Here is a 20,604-nt window from a genome sequence, read left to right as displayed (position 1 = left end):
GAAGTACAAAGCCCCCTTTACCTGCAGGTCGGGTGACCTTTCAGTGACCCCGGTCACCCGACCCGCAGGGGGGCTTTAAAGTCATGACGCCACATAGGTGTCACTGTTTATAATGGCACAGGTTTTCATGACGCCTATGTGGCATCATTGGTCGGGAAGGGGATAACCTCCAAACTCACTTCAAAAGTGAGGTGGTCCCTAAAAAATTGTTTTGTACATTTTGTTGAAAAAATGAGAAACCGCAGGTCAACTTTTAACCCTTATAACGTCCTAACAAAAACAAATTATGTTTCCAAAATTGTGCTCATGTAAAGTTGACATGTGGGAAATGTTATTTATTAACCAATTAACTATTTTGTGTGACACCACTCTCTGATTTAAGGGTACAAAAATTAAAAGCTTGAAAACTGCAAAATTTTCAACATTTTTACCAAATTTCAATTTTTTTTTTTTTTGTAAATAAAACGCAAGTTATATAGAAGAAAATTTACCACTATCATGAAGTACAATATGTCACGAAAAAACGTTCTCAGAATCAGTGCGATACGTTGAAGTGTTCCTTGGTTCTAACCTCAAAGTGACAGTGGTCAGAATTGTATAAATTGGCTTGGTCATTAAGTACCATATTAGCTCTGTCAGTAAGGGGTTACAGCAGACATGAGGGAATTGTTATTTACTATTGTTTTTGTGTGGTATGACTATCTGAATTAAAAAAGAAAATCAAAGTATGAAAATTGCTAAAAAATTTTTACATTTTTGTCAAATTTGATTTTTATTTTTAAAACACAAAACAGACGTAAATTTACCATTATTATAAAGTATAATGTGTCACGAAAAAAGACTCTCCAAATCAATGGGATATGTTAAAGCGTTCCAGAGTTATTACCACACAAAGTGACACTTTCAGATTTCAAAAATTTGGCCTGGTCACTAAGGGGTTAAAAGGAAAACTACTTTAGACAATGTGTACATGTTGAGAATTTGGTGAGTATTTTACTTCAGTATTTATAAGCCAAAATCAGGACAGGAAAAAGTATAATACAAACGTCACCTATTCTGTATTTTTCACACACTCCTGGCTTTGGCTTACAAATACTTCGGTAAACTCAAATACTCAACGTCTGCACATGGTTTAAGGACGACGTTCCAAGCAACATGGTAAAAAAAAAAAATAATATCTCTGCTGCCAAAAAGTGAGAAATAGCACAATACCCTTGGATATTTCACAAAAACTTAGGCTATGTGCCCACGTAGTTTTTAGGTGCTGCAGATTTTGTATAATCCGCAGGTCAAAAGACCTGCGGATTAGCCTGCAGTTTTGCCCTGTGGTTTCTCACCTCACAATGGTGAAGGTAGGAAACCGCAGTGGAATCTGCACAAAGAATTGACATGCTGCGGATTGTAACCCGCAGCAAATCCGCACGGAAAAATCTGCAGCATGTGCACTGCGGTTTTTTATTTCCATAGGAAATAAAGGTACTGTACAACGCAGCAGAATCTGCTGTGGACCCGCAGAGCTAAAACCGCTGCCGGTTCGCAGCAGAACCCGCAGCGTGTGCACACACCCTTAAAGGGAACCTGTCACCAGAAATAACGCTGTTAACCTGCAGATATGCGCTTAATCTGCAGGTTAACGGCATTACTATGCTGTCTGGCACCTGCACACAGCCAAAAGAAAATCTTTATTCTCCCCGTCTGCATTCAGTACTCAGTCATAGGAGTCATAGGAGTGGGGGGCGGTGCATGGCCGGTGTTCATAAGAGAGTTACAATGACAGGCACGGTGCAGACCCCCCCCCCCCCCCAACTGTCATAATAACGCATCGGCGCACACATTCACGTGACGGGGTGCCGATGGGCATGTCTTGTAACACACTTCCACTCGGCGCATGTTAAATGTCAGATGTATATAGCGAATACACCCGCAGCTGGTAGATACATATGACAACTGATCAGATGATATGTCATGTGAAGGGAAGCATGCTGGCTCCGCCCACACCAAAGTCCGCATCAAGGGACAAGACCTTGGACATATCTATATGGCAAAGGTCATGAAGGGAGTTAAACAAGATGCCTAACAAAGCTCAATTAAGATACAAACAAAAAGTGTTAATACCGTTAACAGCTTTTTCAATCAGTTCCTCGCTGCCATCAAAGTCTCCTTTCAGTACTAGTTTATCATGCAACTCCGTTAGCATTGGGTGTTCTAAAGCTATTCTTGTTTTCTTCTGTAAAGACTCAAAAGCTTCTGTGTAGTTGTGCTGGCGGAAGTGCTTCAGACAAAGGCGAATGGCTTCCTGTTCACGGTACTACTGGAACAAGGAGAAGAATGAGCAGATTTACTATAATACGTACGCCACAAAAAAAAAAAAATCAATATATGTACAAGACCTGTAAGCTTGCAGTAAAAAACCCTCAAATGTTAGAATTACACAAAAATCACTGATAAACCATTAACATATGCTTCATCTATTCTTCACCTAAATCTGCACTCAGAACCTCCATTTAGGTTTCTAGCTGCCTTGACTGCATTTTTTGATAACACTGGTCAACAGCATTTTTGGTGCCAAAGATATTTCATCGAATTTAGGGTATTTTTGGGGTGCTGATTCTGAATATGTCATCAGTTTTGCCAGATTGGCTCAAGTTTTTGAGATTTTTGGTATCTTATTTATAGCACTTGTTGGTAAATGCGACGCATCATCTCATTAATTTCTTTGGATTAGTACTTGAACTGAGCAGTTCTCAATATAGTTTTGTGTTAATTAGTGTTCTAAAAGTTTGTTCATAGCTTGATTTTTGCACTAACTTTATGTTGTTGTCTGTTTTCCAGTGAAAAGCATGAACTCATCAAGAAGAAGTTGTCTTAACGATCCAGACTCATTCTGTTACATTTGTGGTGAATACACACTGCCAAAACATAGAAGAAACATAACAGACTTCGTAAAAAAAGTGTATTTTGCCTATTTTGGGGTTATGCTTGGGGACCAAGACAAGTTTTGGGCACCACACATAGTGTGCAAAGCATGTATCGAATTATTACGAAAATGGAGCAAAGGACAAAGAAAAAGCTTCAAATTTGGTGTTCCAATGGTGTGGAGAGAGCCAAAAAATCATCATGATGACTGTTATTTATGGTAAACACAGGTACAGGCACATCTTCACAATGAGGGACAGGCCTTCTTGCAGATTCCATGTTACTCCCATTTTCGTTTCTTATGCTTATTGAATCCTTGCACTTGCACTGCACAGAAATAACAGTCATCATGATGATTTTTTGGCTCTCTCCACACCATTGGAACACCAAATTTGAAGCTTTTTCTTTGTCCTTTGCTCCATTTTCGTAATAATTCGATACATGCTTTGCACACTATGTGTGGTGCCCAAAACTTGTCTTGGTCCCCAAGCATAACCCCAAAATAGGCAAAATACACTTTTTTTACGAAGTGTGTTATGTTTCTTCTATGTTTTGGCAGTGTATATTCACCACAAATGTAACAGAATGAGTCTGGATCGTTAAGACAACTTCTTCATGATGAGTTCATGCTTTTCACTGGAAAACAGACAACAACATAAAGTTAGTGCAAAAATCAAGCTATGAACAAACTTTTAGAACACTAATTAACACAAAACTATATTGAGAACTGCTCAGTTCAAGTACTAATCCAAAGAAATTAATGAGATGATGCGTCGCATTTACCAACAAGTGCTATAAATAAGATACCAAAAATCTCAAAAACTTGAGCCAATCTGGCAAAACTGATGACATATTCAGAATCAGCACCCCAAAAATACCCCAAATTCATTAAAATATTTTGGACACCAGAAAAAAATTTTTTTTTCGTTGACCTGTGTAATGAGAAAACCACATTGTGCAGCACTATGCTTGCTGTCAATAATACCTTAACACCAAAGGACTGCATCAAAATGAACGTGATTCAGTGTCACAGAAAATATTAAAAATTTGTGAAGTCACTCATCCCCCTCCATTTTTTTTCTCATCACACAGATTTCCAGTAAGGAAACAGGAGCTGACAGTCTCCTAAACTTAGACACTAGACCAATACAAGTAGGAAATTGGATGGGGCCAAATAGTGAACCAGCCTAATTAACATGCAAGAGCTCCTTTTAGACCATGAAGAGGTCATTTGGTGTGTAGACAAGAGTTAAAGTTTGAACAAGTAATTGAGATATTTAAGGGCCTGTTACACATAGCGATATCGCTAGCAATATCGCTAAAGCGTCACAGATTTTGTGACGCAGCACCGATATTGCTAGCGATATCGCTAAATGTGATATTTACCTCCGACTGGCTCCCCCTCTGGCCATCGCTTAACGCGCGAGAACGTCCTGGGCCGTTTCTCGGCGGCGGCTTCCTGCAGGCGCCGACGAGCGATGCGTGGACGCGGGTGGAGGACGCCATCATCGCCGCGTCTGACAGGTAAGTGACGACCGCTGCTGCATCGCTAGTGAGATCTGCCTGTTTGGCAGCTCACTAGCGACCATTTAGCGATGCACCAGCGATCCTGACCGGGTCGTATCGTGGTCGGAATCGCTGGTGCATCGCTAAATGTAACGGAGCCCTTAGAATGGACAGGAGAACGCTTTTCAAAGAGTTGGACAAAAATAGGGTACCCTTGTATACATAAATAGAAAAGTGGAAGGGATAAATAGAAAAGTCTTTGTCCCCAGAAAATGCATTTTGAATTCAAGTGACATTGTGGTTTTCTGCAAGGGTTATATGTACAATAGCTAGCCTAGACGCAATGTCTGCAAAAGAAAATATAGGATATCGGAGTTTACATAAATTCGATATTGATAAGACATACATGATCAGCACCAGGGCAAACTAGGGAAGATGATGTTTATTTTGTCAGAACTATAACCCCTCCCTATAGGACAAATCGATAATGGGCAAATTCCTGACAGTAGCCATGTTAGGTTTAGTGTCTGGGTGACCGTAAAAGCTGAATAAAAAAATATGGTTGCAATCTTGAACTTCTGTGTACATCCGAAGAGGAGTTACCACATAAATTGTGATTTTCATAAAATCCTGAAGGGCTGAGGACATCCCACAACCCGGCTCACGGGAGGTGGTGGGGGGGGGGTTTGTAACTCAGGTGATCATAATGCAAATTATGATCGTGGTTCCTGTAGAGAGATACTGTATGCATGAATCACCTTTGTAAAATCTTTTGTATATTTTTCATAAACACTGCCTCTTTGGATTAAATATGAAATTATATAGTTCTGTTCCTTTTGTTCTGTAAACTGCACCTCGAAGCCATACGCTACCTATCAACTCTCCAGCCTGTAGAAATCAACTGGTGGTGGCAGCGAGTAGTCTGGAGTTATCGTGTAGTTAGCGGTGATCGTACGGGGGGGTATATACATATTCAATGCATTGGAATCAAAGGTGTATATACCAAATGCTCACTGTTAGTTTCCCGATAGAAGGCCTATTAGTGGTGACAGCCTACGGCCTCCTCCGTTATTCGTTGGTCAATCGTGTAATTGTCCACTGGACATTAGGGGGCAGCAGATAACTGTTTAACACAAAGATCACACCAGGTGGTGACCATATGTCACTCTATGTGACCATAGAGAAACTGTTACACAGTATGACTGATATGCTAGGTCTCCAATGAGGCTGAACATGATAGACCTTCAGAAAGCCCCTTGCTATCAAGACAACCAATTGGCGGCACTTTAGGCAGTCTGCGACAGGGACCCACCTGTCAGACTGGTCTCTAGTGTGGCTTGTTCCTCTGTGATTTTTTTTTTAAAGTAAGTCTTTAAAATGTTCCAGAGTCAAGCATACCTGGCTGAGATCATACAGCTGGTACCCGATTCCACAGGCAGCATTGCATCAGCTGTAAGGTTCACTTTAAAGGGACTCTATCACCCTTTTTTTGCCCTATTAGCTGCCAGCATAGACATCGGGGGCTTATCTACAGCATACTGTAATGCTGTAGATAAGCCCCGATGTAACCTGAACGACAAGAAAAACACGTTATATTATACTCACCGAGGTGGGCGGTCCGGTCCGATGGGTGTTGCGGTTCGGTTCGGCGCCTCCCTTCTTCATGCGATGATGTCCTCTTCTCCCATCCTGAAATGGCTCCAGTGCAGGCGCATTGCTCTGCCCTGTTGATGGCACAGCAGAATTCTGCAGTGCGCAGGCGCCAGACCTCTCCCGACGCATGCACACTGCAGGACTCTGCTCTGCCCTCAAAAGGGCAGAGCAGTGCGCTTGCGTCAGAGCCATTACAGGGTGGGAGAAGAGGACGTTATCGCATGAAGAAGGGAGGCGCCGGACGGGACGGCGACACCCATCGGACTGGACCGCACACCTCCGTGAGTATAACGTGTTTTTCTTCTCTTTCAGGTTACATCGGAGGCTTATCTACAGCATTACAGAATGCTGTAGGTAAGCCCCCGATGTCTATGCCGGCAGCTGAATGGCCAAAAAAAGGGTGACAGATTCCCTTTAAGTCTATGTTGTCAAAGGTCAGATGTTAGGTTCACTTTAAGTCTGTTATTAAGTCAAAGGTTCAAGTGCACACCTACCTTGCTGTACCAATGTAGACACGGTTGTACCACATCTGGATCATCAATGCCGTTGATTTCAACGTACCAAATACTAAAGTTAAAACTTGGACCCCAAGACAACAGAGGCACTAAAACAAATCATAACAATAAGATTAGATATAGAATTCTGACATGCCCAGCCTGGAAGCTACAGTTTGAATGTCCCAAAGCATGACTCTTGCATGCAGCTGTTGAGATACACTATGCGAAAATGATATATACATCTGTGTATGCATATAGCAGGTGAAAAAAAAATATTGAACACATACATTTTCTAAAAATATTTTTCTAAAAGGGGCCATTGACATGATATTCTCACCAGATGTCAGTAACATCTCATCCAATCCACACAGGCATAGAAATCAAACCACAGATGTCCAAAAATTAACGTTGTGTAATAATGAAAAATGACAAAGGGAAAAAAGTATTGGACACTTAATACCTTGTACAAAAGCCTTTGTTGGCGATTACAGCTTCAAGACACCTCCTGTTTGGAGAAACTAGTGGCATGAATTACTCAGGTGTGATTTTTCCCATTCTTCCACACAAACACTTCAAATCCTGAAGGTTCAGTGGGATTCTTTGAGCTCTAATTCCTTCCATAAATGTTATATTGGATTGAGGTCCGCTGATTGGCTGGGCCATTCTAGCAGCTTTATTTTCTTTCTCTGAGACCAATTGAGTTTCCTTTGATGTGTTTTTGGGATCATTGTCTTGCTGAAATGTCCACCCTTGCTTCATCATCTTGGTAGAAAGCAGCAGATTTACAGTGGGGAAAAAAAGTATTTAGTCAGTCAGCAATAGTGCAAGTTCCACCACTTAAAAAGATGAGAGGCGTCTGTAATTTACATCATAGGTAGACCTCAACTATGGGAGACAAACTGAGAAAAAAAAATCCAGAAAATCACATTGTCTGTTTTTTTTTTCATTTTATATGCATATTATGGTGGAAAATAAGTATTTGGTCAGAAACAAAATTTCATCTCAATACTTTGTGATATATCCTTTGTTGGCAATGACAGAGGTCAAACGTTTTCTGTAAGTCTTCACAAGGTTGCCACACACTGTTGTTGGTATGTTGGCCCATTCCTCCATGCAGATCTCCTCTAGAGCAGTGATGTTTTTGGCTTTTCGCTTGGCAACACAGACTTTCAACTCCCTCCAAAGGTTTTCTATAGGGTTGAGATCTGGAGACTGGCTAGGGCACTCCAGGACCTTGAAATGCTTCTTACGAAGCCACTCCTTCGTTGCCCTGGCGGTGTGCTTTGGATCATTGTCATGTTGAAAGACCCAGCCACGTTTCATCTTCAATGCCCTTGCTGATGGAAGGAGGTTTGCACTCAAAATCTCACGATACATGGCCCCATTCATTCTTTCATGTACCCGGATCAGTCGTCCTGGCCCCTTTGCAGAGAAACAGCCCCAAAGCATGATGTTTCCACCACCATGCTTTACAGTAGGTATGGTGTTTGATGGATGCAACTCAGTATTCTTTTTTCTCCAAACACGACAAGTTGTGTTTCTACCAAACAGTTCCAGTTTGGTTTCATCAGACCATAGGACATTCTCCCAAAACTCCTCTGGATCATCCAAATGCTCTCTAGCAAACTTCAGACGGGCCCGGACATGTACAGGCTTAAGCAGTGGGACACGTCTGGCACTGCAGGATCTGAGTCCATGGTGGCGTAGTGTGTTACTTATGGTAGGCCTTGTTACATTGGTCCCAGCTCTCTGCAGTTCATTCACTAGGTCCCCCCGCGTGGTTCTGGGATTTTTGCTCACCATTCTTGTGATCATTCTGACCCCACGGGGTGGGATTTTGCGTGGAGCACCAGATCGAGGGAGATTATCAGTGGTCTTGTATGTCTTCCATTTTCTAATTATTGCTCCCACAGTTGATTTCTTCACTCCAAGCTGGTTGGCTATTGCAGATTCAGTCTTCCCAGCCTGGTGCAGGGCTACAATTTTGTTTCTGGTGTCCTTTGACAGCTCTTTGGTCTTCACCATAGTGGAGTTTGGAGTCAGACTGTTTGAGGGTGTGCACAGGTGTCTTTTTATACTGATAACAAGTTTAAACAGGTGCCATTACTACAGGTAATGAGTGGAGGAAAGAGGAGACTCTTAAAGAAGAAGTTACAGGTCTGTGAGAGCCAGAAATCTTGATTGCTTGTTTCTGACCAAATACTTATTTTCCACCATAATATGCAAATAAAATGAAAAAAAAACAGACAATGTGATTTTCTGGATTTTTTTTTCTCAGTTTGTCTCCCATAGTTGAGGTCTACCTATGATGTAAATTACAGACGCCTCTCATCTTTTTAAGTGGTGGAACTTGCACTATTGCTGACTGACTAAATACTTTTTTTCCCTACTGTACATCAAGAATGTCTTGGCACATTTGTCCATTCATCCTTCCTTCAATTAAGTATGCCAGTGACGGGTGCGTGGCCTGGCAGCTGACTAAAACGGCTGCGTGAGTACAGAGCTCCCTCTTACCCAGAGCCAGTTCAGCAACGTATGCAGCGTTCATTCTACTTTTAATGGCTCATCCCGCTCATCTGACACCTGGCATGATGACCTAAAGAACCAAGGAAAGCTGGAGTTTTACTTCACAGAAGACCGGAGCACGAAGGAGGGCACTGAGACCTCCATTAACAGCCCGGTCTCCGTGTGTTGCCTCCCGTGACCCGGACACCTTCAGCGGAGTTGCGCTCCCCACCCGCAGTGAGTATGGGATCCCCGGAACCTCCCTGCAGCAAAATCACTCAACAGGTTTAAGATATAGTCCCCTGATAGACATGGAGGAGGATGTAGTTCTGTCGGGGAGGCGGAGGGATATTTCTTCTCCCACAGTTAACCAAGCTGCACACAGAATGAGACTGGGGGAGGGGCTGCAAGTGTGAGCAGGGAAATCAGGCAGCTCTGCTACATCTAGTACTTCACTGGCACAGTTCACATCAGATGAACCAGCATCAGGCAACTTACTTAGGCTAGGTTCACATTAGCATTCGGCTGAGCTGCGGAGGGCTGCGTACTTCCTCAGTTAAGCTCCGCCTACTTCTGCATGCGTCCTATGGAACCTATCTTTAACATTGGGTACGCAGGACACATGGATGTATGCGAATGCGTCATTTTGACGTGCCCACTGAATGGACAGAAACGCAACATGTCATAGGCGGAGCCATTGAAAATAAACTTGTGGATTTGGAAGAAATCGCTCTAGGCGAAACAATGTAAAATTACGAGGGATACCAGAAGATGTGCCTTCATTCCTTCAAGGTTTGATTAAAGCAGCTCTCCCTAACTGCTCCCCATTACACACTATCATTGACAGAATCCACAGGGTACAATGCCCAAAGCATATACCTGACTATTGCAATGCCCAGCGATGTCTTGGCTCGTATCCATTTCTATGATGATATAAAAGAAGACATACTACTCTTTCCTAGAACAAAGGGAGAACTCCCACACTCTTATCAACAAATTAAAATCATTGCAGATGTTTCGGCAGCGACTCTCCGTTTCCACAGATTATTGAATCCCATCACCTTGACTTTGAGAAAAGGAAGTGACATAGATGAGGTTTCCCACTGAAGCTTCTCAAATTACAGAGGAGAGCAGCATATGGTTACCTCCTTGGAAGAGTGAGAAAACCTCATGCGTAACTGGAATATTACACTAATAGAACACACTCGCCCTCACAGACCCCACACAAAATTTGTGGAAGCTGGCTAACAACTTTCTTCAACTAGAAACAAGTCAAAAGGTCCCGCCACACTAAACGATGTCCCAGCAATCCCACCAACGATCCGACATGATGGGATTGCTGGGACATCGTTCGACAGCCCCAGCGATCAGGACCAGCTGGACGCTGGTTTCTAATGTAAACGTCGTGTATCCAGGAGCCGCGCGACTCCTGGATACCCGCTGTTTACCTTGGAAACCGGCGTACACACTGGTTTAAAGGGAACCATTGGGTATCAAGGAGCCGCGCGACTCCTGGATACCCGACATTTACATTAGGAACCAGCGTTGCTGATCTCTCGCTGCCACACGCAGCGATGCGCGCTGGGCAGCGGGAGACCAGCGATCGAAAGACGGCCCAGGCCGCTCGAGCACAATCAGCGATAACCGGCAGGGGGGCCAGTCGCTGATCCCCGTCACACACAGCGATAGATTTCATCCATTATAAGTTTATGCTTAGAACATACAACACTGCCCTTCACCTCTCCAAACAAACCTATTTCAACACCCTCATCACCTCACTGTCAAATAACTCGAAACGTCTCTGACACTTTTCATTCTCTACTCAACCCAAGAGTACAGGCCCCAAACCACAGAGCTCCGAGCTGACGATCTGGCCAATTACTTCAAAGAAAAAATTGACCAGATTCGACAGGAAATTATCTCCCAATCACCTCATACCATGCACTGTCCTCCCTCCCCCACTGCATCTAGCTCACTCTCCGATTTTGAACCAGTCACAGAAAAAGTAAGCAGGCTCCTTGCATCTTCTCACCCAACCACTTGCACCAGTGACCCATTTCCATCACATCTCCTCCAGTCCCTTTCCCCTGCTGTCACCCCTCACCTAACTAAAATATTTAACCTCTCTCTCTCTCTCTTCTGGTATCCTTCCCTCCTCATTTAAGCATGCCGTCATACATCCACTACTTAAACCATCCCTCGACCAAAACTGTGCCGCTAACTATAGACCTGTCTCTAACTCTTCCCTTCATCTCTAAACTCCTGGAACCCCTGGTCCACTCCCATCTTAACTGCTATCTCTTTGATAACTCTCTTCTCGACCCTCTCCAATCCGGTTTCCGCTCTTTACACTCTACTGAAACTGCCCTCAGTAAAGTCTCTAATGATCTACTAACAGCTAAATCAAATGGTCATTATTCCATGCCAATTCTCTTGGATCTCTCTGCAGCATTCGACACTGTGGATCATCAGCTCCTCCTCACTATGCTCCATTCCATTGGCCTCAAGGACACAGTTCTCTCCTGGTTCTCCTCCTATCTCTCTGACCACTCCTTTACTGTATCTTTTGCCGGTTCCTCCTCCTCTCACCTTCCCCTTACTGTTGGGGTTCCTCAAGGATCAGTTCTAGGCCCCCTTCTCGTCTCCTTGTACACTGCCCCTATTGGTCAAACAATCAGTAGATTTGGTTTCCAGTACCATCTCTATGCTGATGACACCCAATTATACGTTTCTTCTCCTGACATCACGATGCCAGCCTTTCTATGAAACACCGGTGATTATCTAAGGGTAGTTTCACATTTGCGTTTAAGGCCGCAGCGACAGCCTGCGCACGGCCGCCGCTAAGCCCCGCCCCTGCCGCGCCTCCTCCGGTAGCTTCGCCTACTGGCGCATGACGCTGCATTCGTCCCCTATCTTTAGCACTGGGGACGCAGGCTGTGCGTAGGTATGAGTTTGGCGGCGCATACGTCCTTTTGACGCTGCGCCGACCAGCGCCAAACGCAACCTGTTGCACTTTGGTGCGGTCGGCGCAGCGTCAAAAAGACGCATGCGCCACCAAACGCATACCTGTGCACGGCCTGTTTCCCCAGTGCTAAAGATAGGGGATGCATGCAGCGTCATGTGCCCGTAGGCGGAGGTACCGGAGGAGGCGCGGCAGGGGGTGGGGCTTAGCAGCAGCCATGCGCAGGCCGTCGCTGCGTCCTTAAATGCAAATGTGAAACTACCCTAAACGCTGTGTCTAACATGTCCTCACTATATCTGAAACTGAACCTGTCAAAGACTGAACTCCTTGTGTTTCCTCCCTCTACTAATGTACCTATACCCGACATTGCCATTTCTGTGTGTGGTTCCACTATTACTCCCCAGCAACATGCCCACTGTCTTGGGGTCATACTTTACTCCGAGCTTTCCTTTGCCTCCCACATTCGATAACTGGCTCGCTCTTGTCATCTGCACCTCAAAAACATTTCTAGAATTCGACCTTTTCTTACTTTTGATTCTGCAAAAACTCTTACCGTTTCTCTTATTCATTCTCGTCTCAACTATTGTAACTCTCTTCTAATCGGTCTCCCTCTTACCAAACTCTCCCCTCTCCAATCTGTCTTGAATGCTGCAGCCAGGATCATATTCCTCACCAATCGTTACAGCGATGCCTCTACCTTGTTCCAGTCATTACACTGGCTACCCATCCACTCCAGAATTCAGTATACACTTATTACCCTTACCCACAAAGCCCTCCATGGCTCAGCACCACCCTACATCTCCTCCCTTGTTTCAGTATACCATCCTACCCATGCCCTCCGTTCTGCTGATGACCTGAGGTTAGCATCCTCAATAATCAGAACCTCCCACTCCCATCTCCAAGACTTTACACGTGCTGCGCCAATTCTTTGGAATGCACTTCCCAGGTCAATACGATTAGTCCCCAATCCCCACAATTTTAAGCGTGCCCTGAAAACGCATTTATTCAGACTGGCCTATCGCCTCAACACATTAACCTAATCTATCCCTGTGTGGCACAGTCAAAAGTTTTACCATAACCAGGTTCCCCGCATCATGTTCCCACATGCTTTATGCATCCATTAGCCCTCTGTCTGTACTGTTACACACTTATTATGGCTGGTCCATACAATCAGGGCAACTGTTACCACCCACCTTTCGTGTCTACCTCTTTCCTCATAGATTGTAAGCTTGCAAGCAGGGCCCTCATTCCTCTTGGTATTTGTTATAATCTATGTGATTGTTATGCTGTAATGTCTATTGTCAGTAGAAGTCCCCTCTGAAATGTATTGTCTGTACAAATCCCCTCTGAAATGTAAAGTGCTGTGGAATATGTCGGCGCTATAGAAATAAAATTTATTATTATCTCGCTGGCGAGATCGCTGATGTGTCACAAATTCAGCTATCTCGCTAGCGAGATCGCTTAGTGTGACAGGGCCTTAAGTGCTGAATGATAGAATCTTCATCTGCGTAGAGAGGGAATCGTGTAACTTTTTCGGCCAATCAGGCAGAACTATTCCCCCCCTCTTCTGGGTTACTGACTAGTGAGTCGCACAGAATAAGTAGATCCTTTAGTTGATCTGCTACTTTAATGTTGGTTAATAATGTTTTGTATTTTTAGGTTCTCTTTTACATACAGACTAATTCTGAAAGTTAGGTGGATCTTGAAAAGATGGAGTTGATGTTGCACACCTGTATATGGTTGGTCACAGATTTTATCTAGCTTCAGCATTTTCCCCAAGTATAAAACTGGTGATTAAGATATGCTCAATTAATGTTAATGGTCTTAACAGTCCACAGAAAAGATCTTTTATGTGGAAAAAGGTGGTTTCCTCTAAATGTGATAACTTGTGTGTCCAGGAAACTCCTATCATCCACAGAGATGCTGGCAGACTGACATCCCCTTTTTCCATATGTTACAAGACAATTATAAGAAAAAAAAAAAAAAAAAAAGGTGTGATGCTAGCTATCAGCAGCACTGTGGCTTTCTGTTCAATATGCTTGGATTCTGACTCTTCTGTTCCATTAATAATGTAATATATACTATTGTAGTAGTTTATGCGCCTAATATTCTCAGTTAAACTTTATGCGCAAGTTAATGAAAAAATGTAAACAAAGTAAAACAAGGCCATGACATCTACTGTGGAGATTTCAATTTAACACACGATCATGAATTGGACTCTCATCAATTTCCAAAAGACACTCCCCAAAATCGGCATCTTGAACAAGAAGGATCAATACGATATTTGGATAATCCATCATACATATGACAGAGATGATTCCTTCTTCTCATCTGTCCATAACACATACTCACGCACAGATTTTTGGTGAGCAGATCACTTCTAGAGGATATTGTACTCTCGTCCATAGGCCTCATTACATGGTCGGACTATGTCCCGTTTATGTTACATGTGGAGGAGAGACACTCTTTGGAAAACTAATCCGCATCTTCTCCACAAAACGTAGAGTACCTCCAAAAGAATTTACAAGAATTTTTTTTAAGTAATGCCAATTCAGTAAATAGTCCTTTCCTCCTATGGAACTCACACAAGACATACAGGCGAGGGATTCTTATTAAACTAAGTCATAAAATGAAATGAGAAAGGGATCAAAAAAAAAAAAAAAAAAATTTATGAAATTCTCTCTGAAATCCAGAATCTAGAAGTCTTACACAAACGTTCAATAGAGAAAGGCCTGGTAAACTACGTAATCTTCTAATTCAATCTTCAATAAATAAAAGCACATTATTATTCTCAAGACAATAAAGCTGGGAAGTTATTAGCAAATAGACTAAAATCCAGAGAAATTAAAGCAAAAATCCCCTATCTCAAAAATGGCCCTCAACAACATTTTATACAGCCCTAAAGACATTGCAAATAAATTTAGGGAATATTATTCCTCACTTTATAACTTATCCTCTGCTCCTGACTATATTCTTCCCAATGTGTTGGACACGGAGTCCTTCCTCTTCCTTCTCTGTCTAAGGATCAGCTGGAACAGCTGAGTGCCCCTTACTAATGCAGAAATAAAGAAAACCATCTTATCTCTACCATCACAAAGCGCCAGGCCCTGATGCTTTTTCAAATGTACTATAAAGTCTTTATAGATCAGGTAACTCCACATCTGACAGAGACCCTTCAGTATACGGTTTTTCAGGGTTCATCCCAAAGAGAGGTTATCAACCACAATAACATTACCAAAACCTGGCAAGCAGCCGGACATCCCACAAAATTTTAGACCCATATCCTTATTGAATACCGACTTTAAGATCCACGTTAAATGCCTAGCAGCAAGCCTAGCCCCCATTCTTCCATCATTAATATCATTAGATCAAGCTGGCTTTCTAAAAAGGGAGACAGGAGGCAGATAACACAAGGAGGGTCATAGACTTGATTGATGTCAAACAAAAAGGAGGGCTCCGGTGGTCCTGGTGGCTTTGGATTCAGATAAGACGTTTGACCGGGTTAACTAGTTGTTTGCCTTCTCGGTTTTGGACCAAATGGGTTTCGGGCGCTCAATACTAAATGCCATTAAAGCCCTTTACGCCACACCCTCAGCAAAAGTTTACATTAATGGCACCTTATCGGAAGAATTTTTAACAAATGGAACAAGACAGGGATGCCCCTTGTCCCCCCTGCTGTGTGTGCTCACTACTGACCCTTGGCACAAGTAATTAGGCAAAATGAAAGAATAAAGGGGTGGAGATTTCTGGAAGTTCACATAGAATTTCATTATATGCTGATGACGCAATTAGGAAACAATTGAACATTTCGGAAAAAGGTCATACTATAAAATAAATTAAAACAAATCCCAGATTCTGCCTTTAAACACACCAGATGAGGTTCTACTACATTTACAAAAAAAAAACAAAAAAAAAAAAACACATTTAGGAACATCAATAACTATATTTATGTCAACTTTATATAAATCTCCGAAGCTTGTGTTTTGCATGTTTTTGCATATTTCCCATAAGGGATGGGGGCATTGCTCTAGAATCACTGTGTTGAGGAACATGTGATGGTGTTTCCGCATTGTTGGATGTTGATCTCCATGAGTTCATTCATCCTCATTTTTCACAGTCTTCTACTAGGAATTGCTCCTACTAGCCAGTTTCCTACTCCACACTGATGAGGGGCAATACCCCGAAACAGCTGTCTGTGGATGGATACCATGTTTTGGCATAGGTGGTTTCCTTCATTGGAGACTGCTCTTCCCGTGGTTGTTCCTTCCCGGGGAAAGACCTGGCTAGTCATTGCTTGCGTTGAGAAACATGTGATGGTGTCTCCGTGGCTTGTGTTTTGCATGTTTTTGCATATTTCCCATAAGGGATGGGGGCATTGCTCTAGAATCACTGCGTTGAGAAACATGTGATGGTGTCTCCGCAGTGTTGGATGTTGATCTCCATGAGATCATTCATCCTCATTTTTCACATGTGGATGAGAGACACTCCTCCCCTTTATTATCTTCCTTTATCACACACTCAAGAATCTGACCTAAATAAAAATAGGTCAATACGAGATTTCATGGGTGGGACATGTTGCAGCCTTTTAGATGCTCTCACTACCCAAATTATTATACTTGTTTCGCACTGATCCAATCTCCCTCCCCAAAATCTCCCTTTTCTCAGTTAGATAAGCAGAATCGTAAACACTTTTGTGTTAAGGAACAAAAGGCCTCGCTAATATAATCACCTTATAAAAAGACCTAAGAAATTTGGAGGGCTCAACCTCCCTAATATCCATGATTACTATCTAGCTACCCAATTAGATCAAGTTCGAGCATGGTGGTGGAATGGAAATAAAACTTGTAATTCAAATTGAATCACAATGTGCAGCCTCTAAAAATCTAAAAGCTATATTTAGTGCAACTTTGACTGCTCTAGTTGATAGATGCTCTTCCTCTGACGGTGTCATCCAGCTGGAAAGTAGTCCATGAAAAGGTTCTAATGCCTCAACCCCTGTGGTGTCCATAACTACGTTGGAAACCTAAGAACTCTTAATACCAGATTCTAATATTAAAGATTGGACAAAATGAGGCATTGTTCTAGTGAAAAATTTGTATGAAGGTCCTAACGTCCTCTTTTCCTTCTTTACATAATCATTTCAAAATTCCCAATAAAGAGTTCTTCTATAAATATCTCCAAATTCGGCACGCCTTACATTTTCCGATATCAGAGGTAACGGCTAACTCAGGATTAATATTGACTCTTTAAAATGTTTCATTTCATAAAACCTATATATAATTTAATAGCCATGAAAAATGTTTTTTATGAAGTCGACTCCCTTTTTATCGTGGGAAAAATAATTAAACAAGACACTCTCGAGAAGTGAATAGACAAGCTCACTAGTTTTTGTAGCTCACACCTTCAAATGTGCCTCTTATCTTGAGTCCTACATAAAAACAGTTTTAAGATGGTATTACACCCTAATGAGGCTTCACTCTGGTTTCCCTCTTCTACTCAACTCTGCTGGCATAATTGTGGCCAAAAAGGTTCCTTAATTCACACATTTTGGAGATATCCAGTAATCACTTCCACCTGGTCGTTTACTTTTCATCTGATCTCTTCTCCACCAAAAAATACAACCATCTCCTTGTTTAGCACTACTTTTGTTAGATATAGGGTGTGTGCACACGTTGCGGATTTTTTCTGCATAAAAATCTGCATCGTTTGGCAGAAACTGTAGGGTAAAACGCATGCAGTTTTCAAGAGAGATATCGAGAGAGAGAGATATCGAGAGAGAGAGATATCGAGAGAGAGAGATATCGAGAGAGAGAGATATCGAGAGAGAGAGATATCGAGAGAGAGAGATATCGAGAGAGAGAGATATCGAGAGAGAGAGATATCGAGAGAGAGAGATATCGAGAGAGAGAGATATCGAGAGAGAGAGATATCGAGAGAGAGAGATATCGAGAGAGAGAGATATCGAGAGAGAGAGATATCGAGAGAGAGAGATATCGAGAGAGAGAGCGCGAGAACAGCGGTTTTGGTTTTCCACTGATTATAATGGTACTGTACACCGCAGCAGAAACTGCTGCAGATCCGCAGGACCAAATCCGCTGCAGAATCCGTAGCGTGTGCACACACCCATACATTCTAATCCCCCCAATAGCAGAGTAATTGCCTCACATTCTTCTGGCTACAAAAGTAGCGATTACAAGATAATGGAAGTACCCAGGAATTCCTGCCAACAAAGAGCTAATACAATCAATAAATAAAAACTTGTGCTTTTGAAAAAATGATCGCACAGAAAAAAAAAAATAAGTTACAAGTTTTCAATGTTAATTGGAAGAGTTGGTTGAATCATCCAGAAAATATTGTTCTAATTTAATAGTAGTTAATTTAATCCTTGAAATCTATTGAATAAAGCCCTGTAAGTTATGTTGTATTTTATTTTCTGTAGGTTTAATCACTATGTAGACTTCAATGTTTGTCAGTCTAAAGCACTGTATAAACTGTTTGTTATTTTCTTAAAACCAAATAAAAAGATATTGGAAAAAAAAAAAAAAAAAAAAAAAAAGTTTGCCAGTGCCATATGCTAAAAAACTGCCCCATACCATGATGTTCCCATCTCCAAACTTCATTGTTGGTATGGTGTTTTCAGGATTATAAGCAGTGCCATTTGGCCTCCAAAGATTTAAATTTTGGTCTCATTTGACCAGACTACATTTTCCAAGTGTTTCACAGGCTCGTTATTGAGCAAACTAAACGTACTTGAACATGCTTGGATGTTTTGCGTGGTGAATGAGCATACAGGCCTTGGAGGTTGAGAGCATTACTGTACCTATAGTTTTCTTTGAAACAATTGAACATGCTAATTCCCGGTCTTTCTGTAGTGTTCCACAGGTGGTCCTTGGATCTTTGACAACTCTTCTGATAACTCTTCACTCCTCTGGATGAAATCTTGCGGGGAGCACCTGGTTGTGGATGGTTTATGTTGAAATGATGTTCTTTCCACTTCTGAAATATGGCCCCAACAGTGTTCACTGGAACCTGCAATGATGCTCAGTCTACTGAACCGCCGCACGACCAGCTCTACCTTTTCCTAGTGTATCCTCACCGATCCCCTGTAGACTTTGAGCCCTTGCAGGCAGGGTCCTCTCTCCTTCTGTTCTTGTGTGTCTTGTATTGCTCATGTTTATTGTACTTGTGTATATTTGCCCCTTTTCACATGTAAAGCGCCATGGAATAAATGGCGCTATAAAAATGTATAATAAATAATAACCTTCAGTAGTTTAAAAATGCTTATATAAGCAATACTATCAGTATGTTTGTGAATGTCTTGAGAGCGCTCACAAGTTTTAATCAGGAGAGGTTTCTTGCGTGGCACCTTGGTAACGAGACACCTTTTTGTAGGTCATCAGTTGAAAAAGCTGATATTTTCACTAAGTGCAAGGATTGCTTTCTAATGATGGATAGATTTCAGCTGGTGTCATGACTTTCCATGGCTTTTTTCACCTCTGATGTGTTCAATACTTTTTCCCAGTGTCATTTCTCAATATTACACAACTTATTTATGGACCTCTATCTTTTGATTTCTTTGCCTGTGTGGAGGGAATGGGTTGTTACTGACATCTGGTGAGAATTTCATGTCAAAAGCATCTTTAGAAATACATTTACATAGAAAACTGGTGACGTGTTCAATACTTATTTCACCCGCTATATATCAAAATCAATCAAAACCTACCAAGTAATGCAAATTAAAAATATTTGTCAGGATTCAAATGAAATACCTATTTTAATGAAACGGCACGGGAACATCTCCTCATCAATTTTATGCTTCAATGTGAAGGTCTCCTTGTTGTAATCATTCTTTAGGCCACTGAAAGATGAAATGTTTATATTCACTGGGTTAGTAAAAGAATACAAGCGCCTAGAGATGACAATGTGATATTGAATTTCATTATGGCTCCTATAACTACTCATGTAACTATATTGTCTACAAAGCAAAGAGCAGGCAAAGTTGTCTGGGAGAGACTGGTGAAATCATCATGGCTTACATCTGTACAGACTACGCTGTAAAACATTAACAACTGATGAGAGGGAGTATCTACATTTCTGAATAAACCCTCAAGCACTAGGTGATTTTTCGTTTTTTTGGCCCTTTTGATTTTTCTTTCCTTCCATTGTACAAAGAGATGTGCATGTCTATTTTTCAGTTGATAGTCATATGAAGGTTTATTTTTGGTGGGACAAGTTGGGCTTAATGTACAAGAAATTCCAAAAGAGGTCTAATGGTGAAAAAATGCTATAGACATTTTTGGGGATTTAGTTTTTACGCCGTTCAATGGATAGTAAAAATTACCTAACAAAATTATTCTCTAGGGGGTGGGGCGATGTAGCAGAGCCGTGAGGACACACCTTGGGAGAGCTCCTATAATCCAGGCAATTATCCTGACACAGAGCCCGCTGAGAGTGATTTGCCTGTGGCACGGTCCCCCTGGGCTCCTGACAACATCCAGCTTCCTAGGAGGTGTGTGGGCGGCTTCAGTGAGAGGGCACCCCCCCCCCCGCCCCGCAGCTGTTCCA

The 20,604-nt window shown here is 42.2% G+C and overlaps 1 protein-coding gene across 1 annotated transcript in view; it reads right to left on the bottom strand.

The window, feature by feature from the left end:
* MKLN1 (muskelin 1) overlaps window positions 1-20,604 on the bottom strand; it is a 138,781-nt gene that overhangs the window by 33,943 nt on the left and 84,234 nt on the right. The window contains exons 4-6 of the mRNA XM_073589080.1: window positions 19,809-19,897; window positions 6,570-6,679; window positions 2,116-2,308 (exon numbers count right to left, since the gene is read on the bottom strand). Coding sequence (XP_073445181.1) covers window positions 2,116-2,308; window positions 6,570-6,679; window positions 19,809-19,897 — 392 coding nt within the window. The remainder of the gene's footprint in view (window positions 1-2,115; window positions 2,309-6,569; window positions 6,680-19,808; window positions 19,898-20,604) is intronic.

The sequence above is a fragment of the Dendrobates tinctorius genome, unplaced genomic scaffold, assembly GCF_039654945.1.
Source record: "Dendrobates tinctorius isolate UK_male_01 unplaced genomic scaffold, ASM3965494v1 ptg000105l, whole genome shotgun sequence".
NCBI classification, from domain to species: domain Eukaryota; kingdom Metazoa; phylum Chordata; class Amphibia; order Anura; family Dendrobatidae; genus Dendrobates; species Dendrobates tinctorius.
Note: the sequence above shows the minus strand (reverse complement) of the source record. Positions and strands in the feature narration are given on the sequence as shown.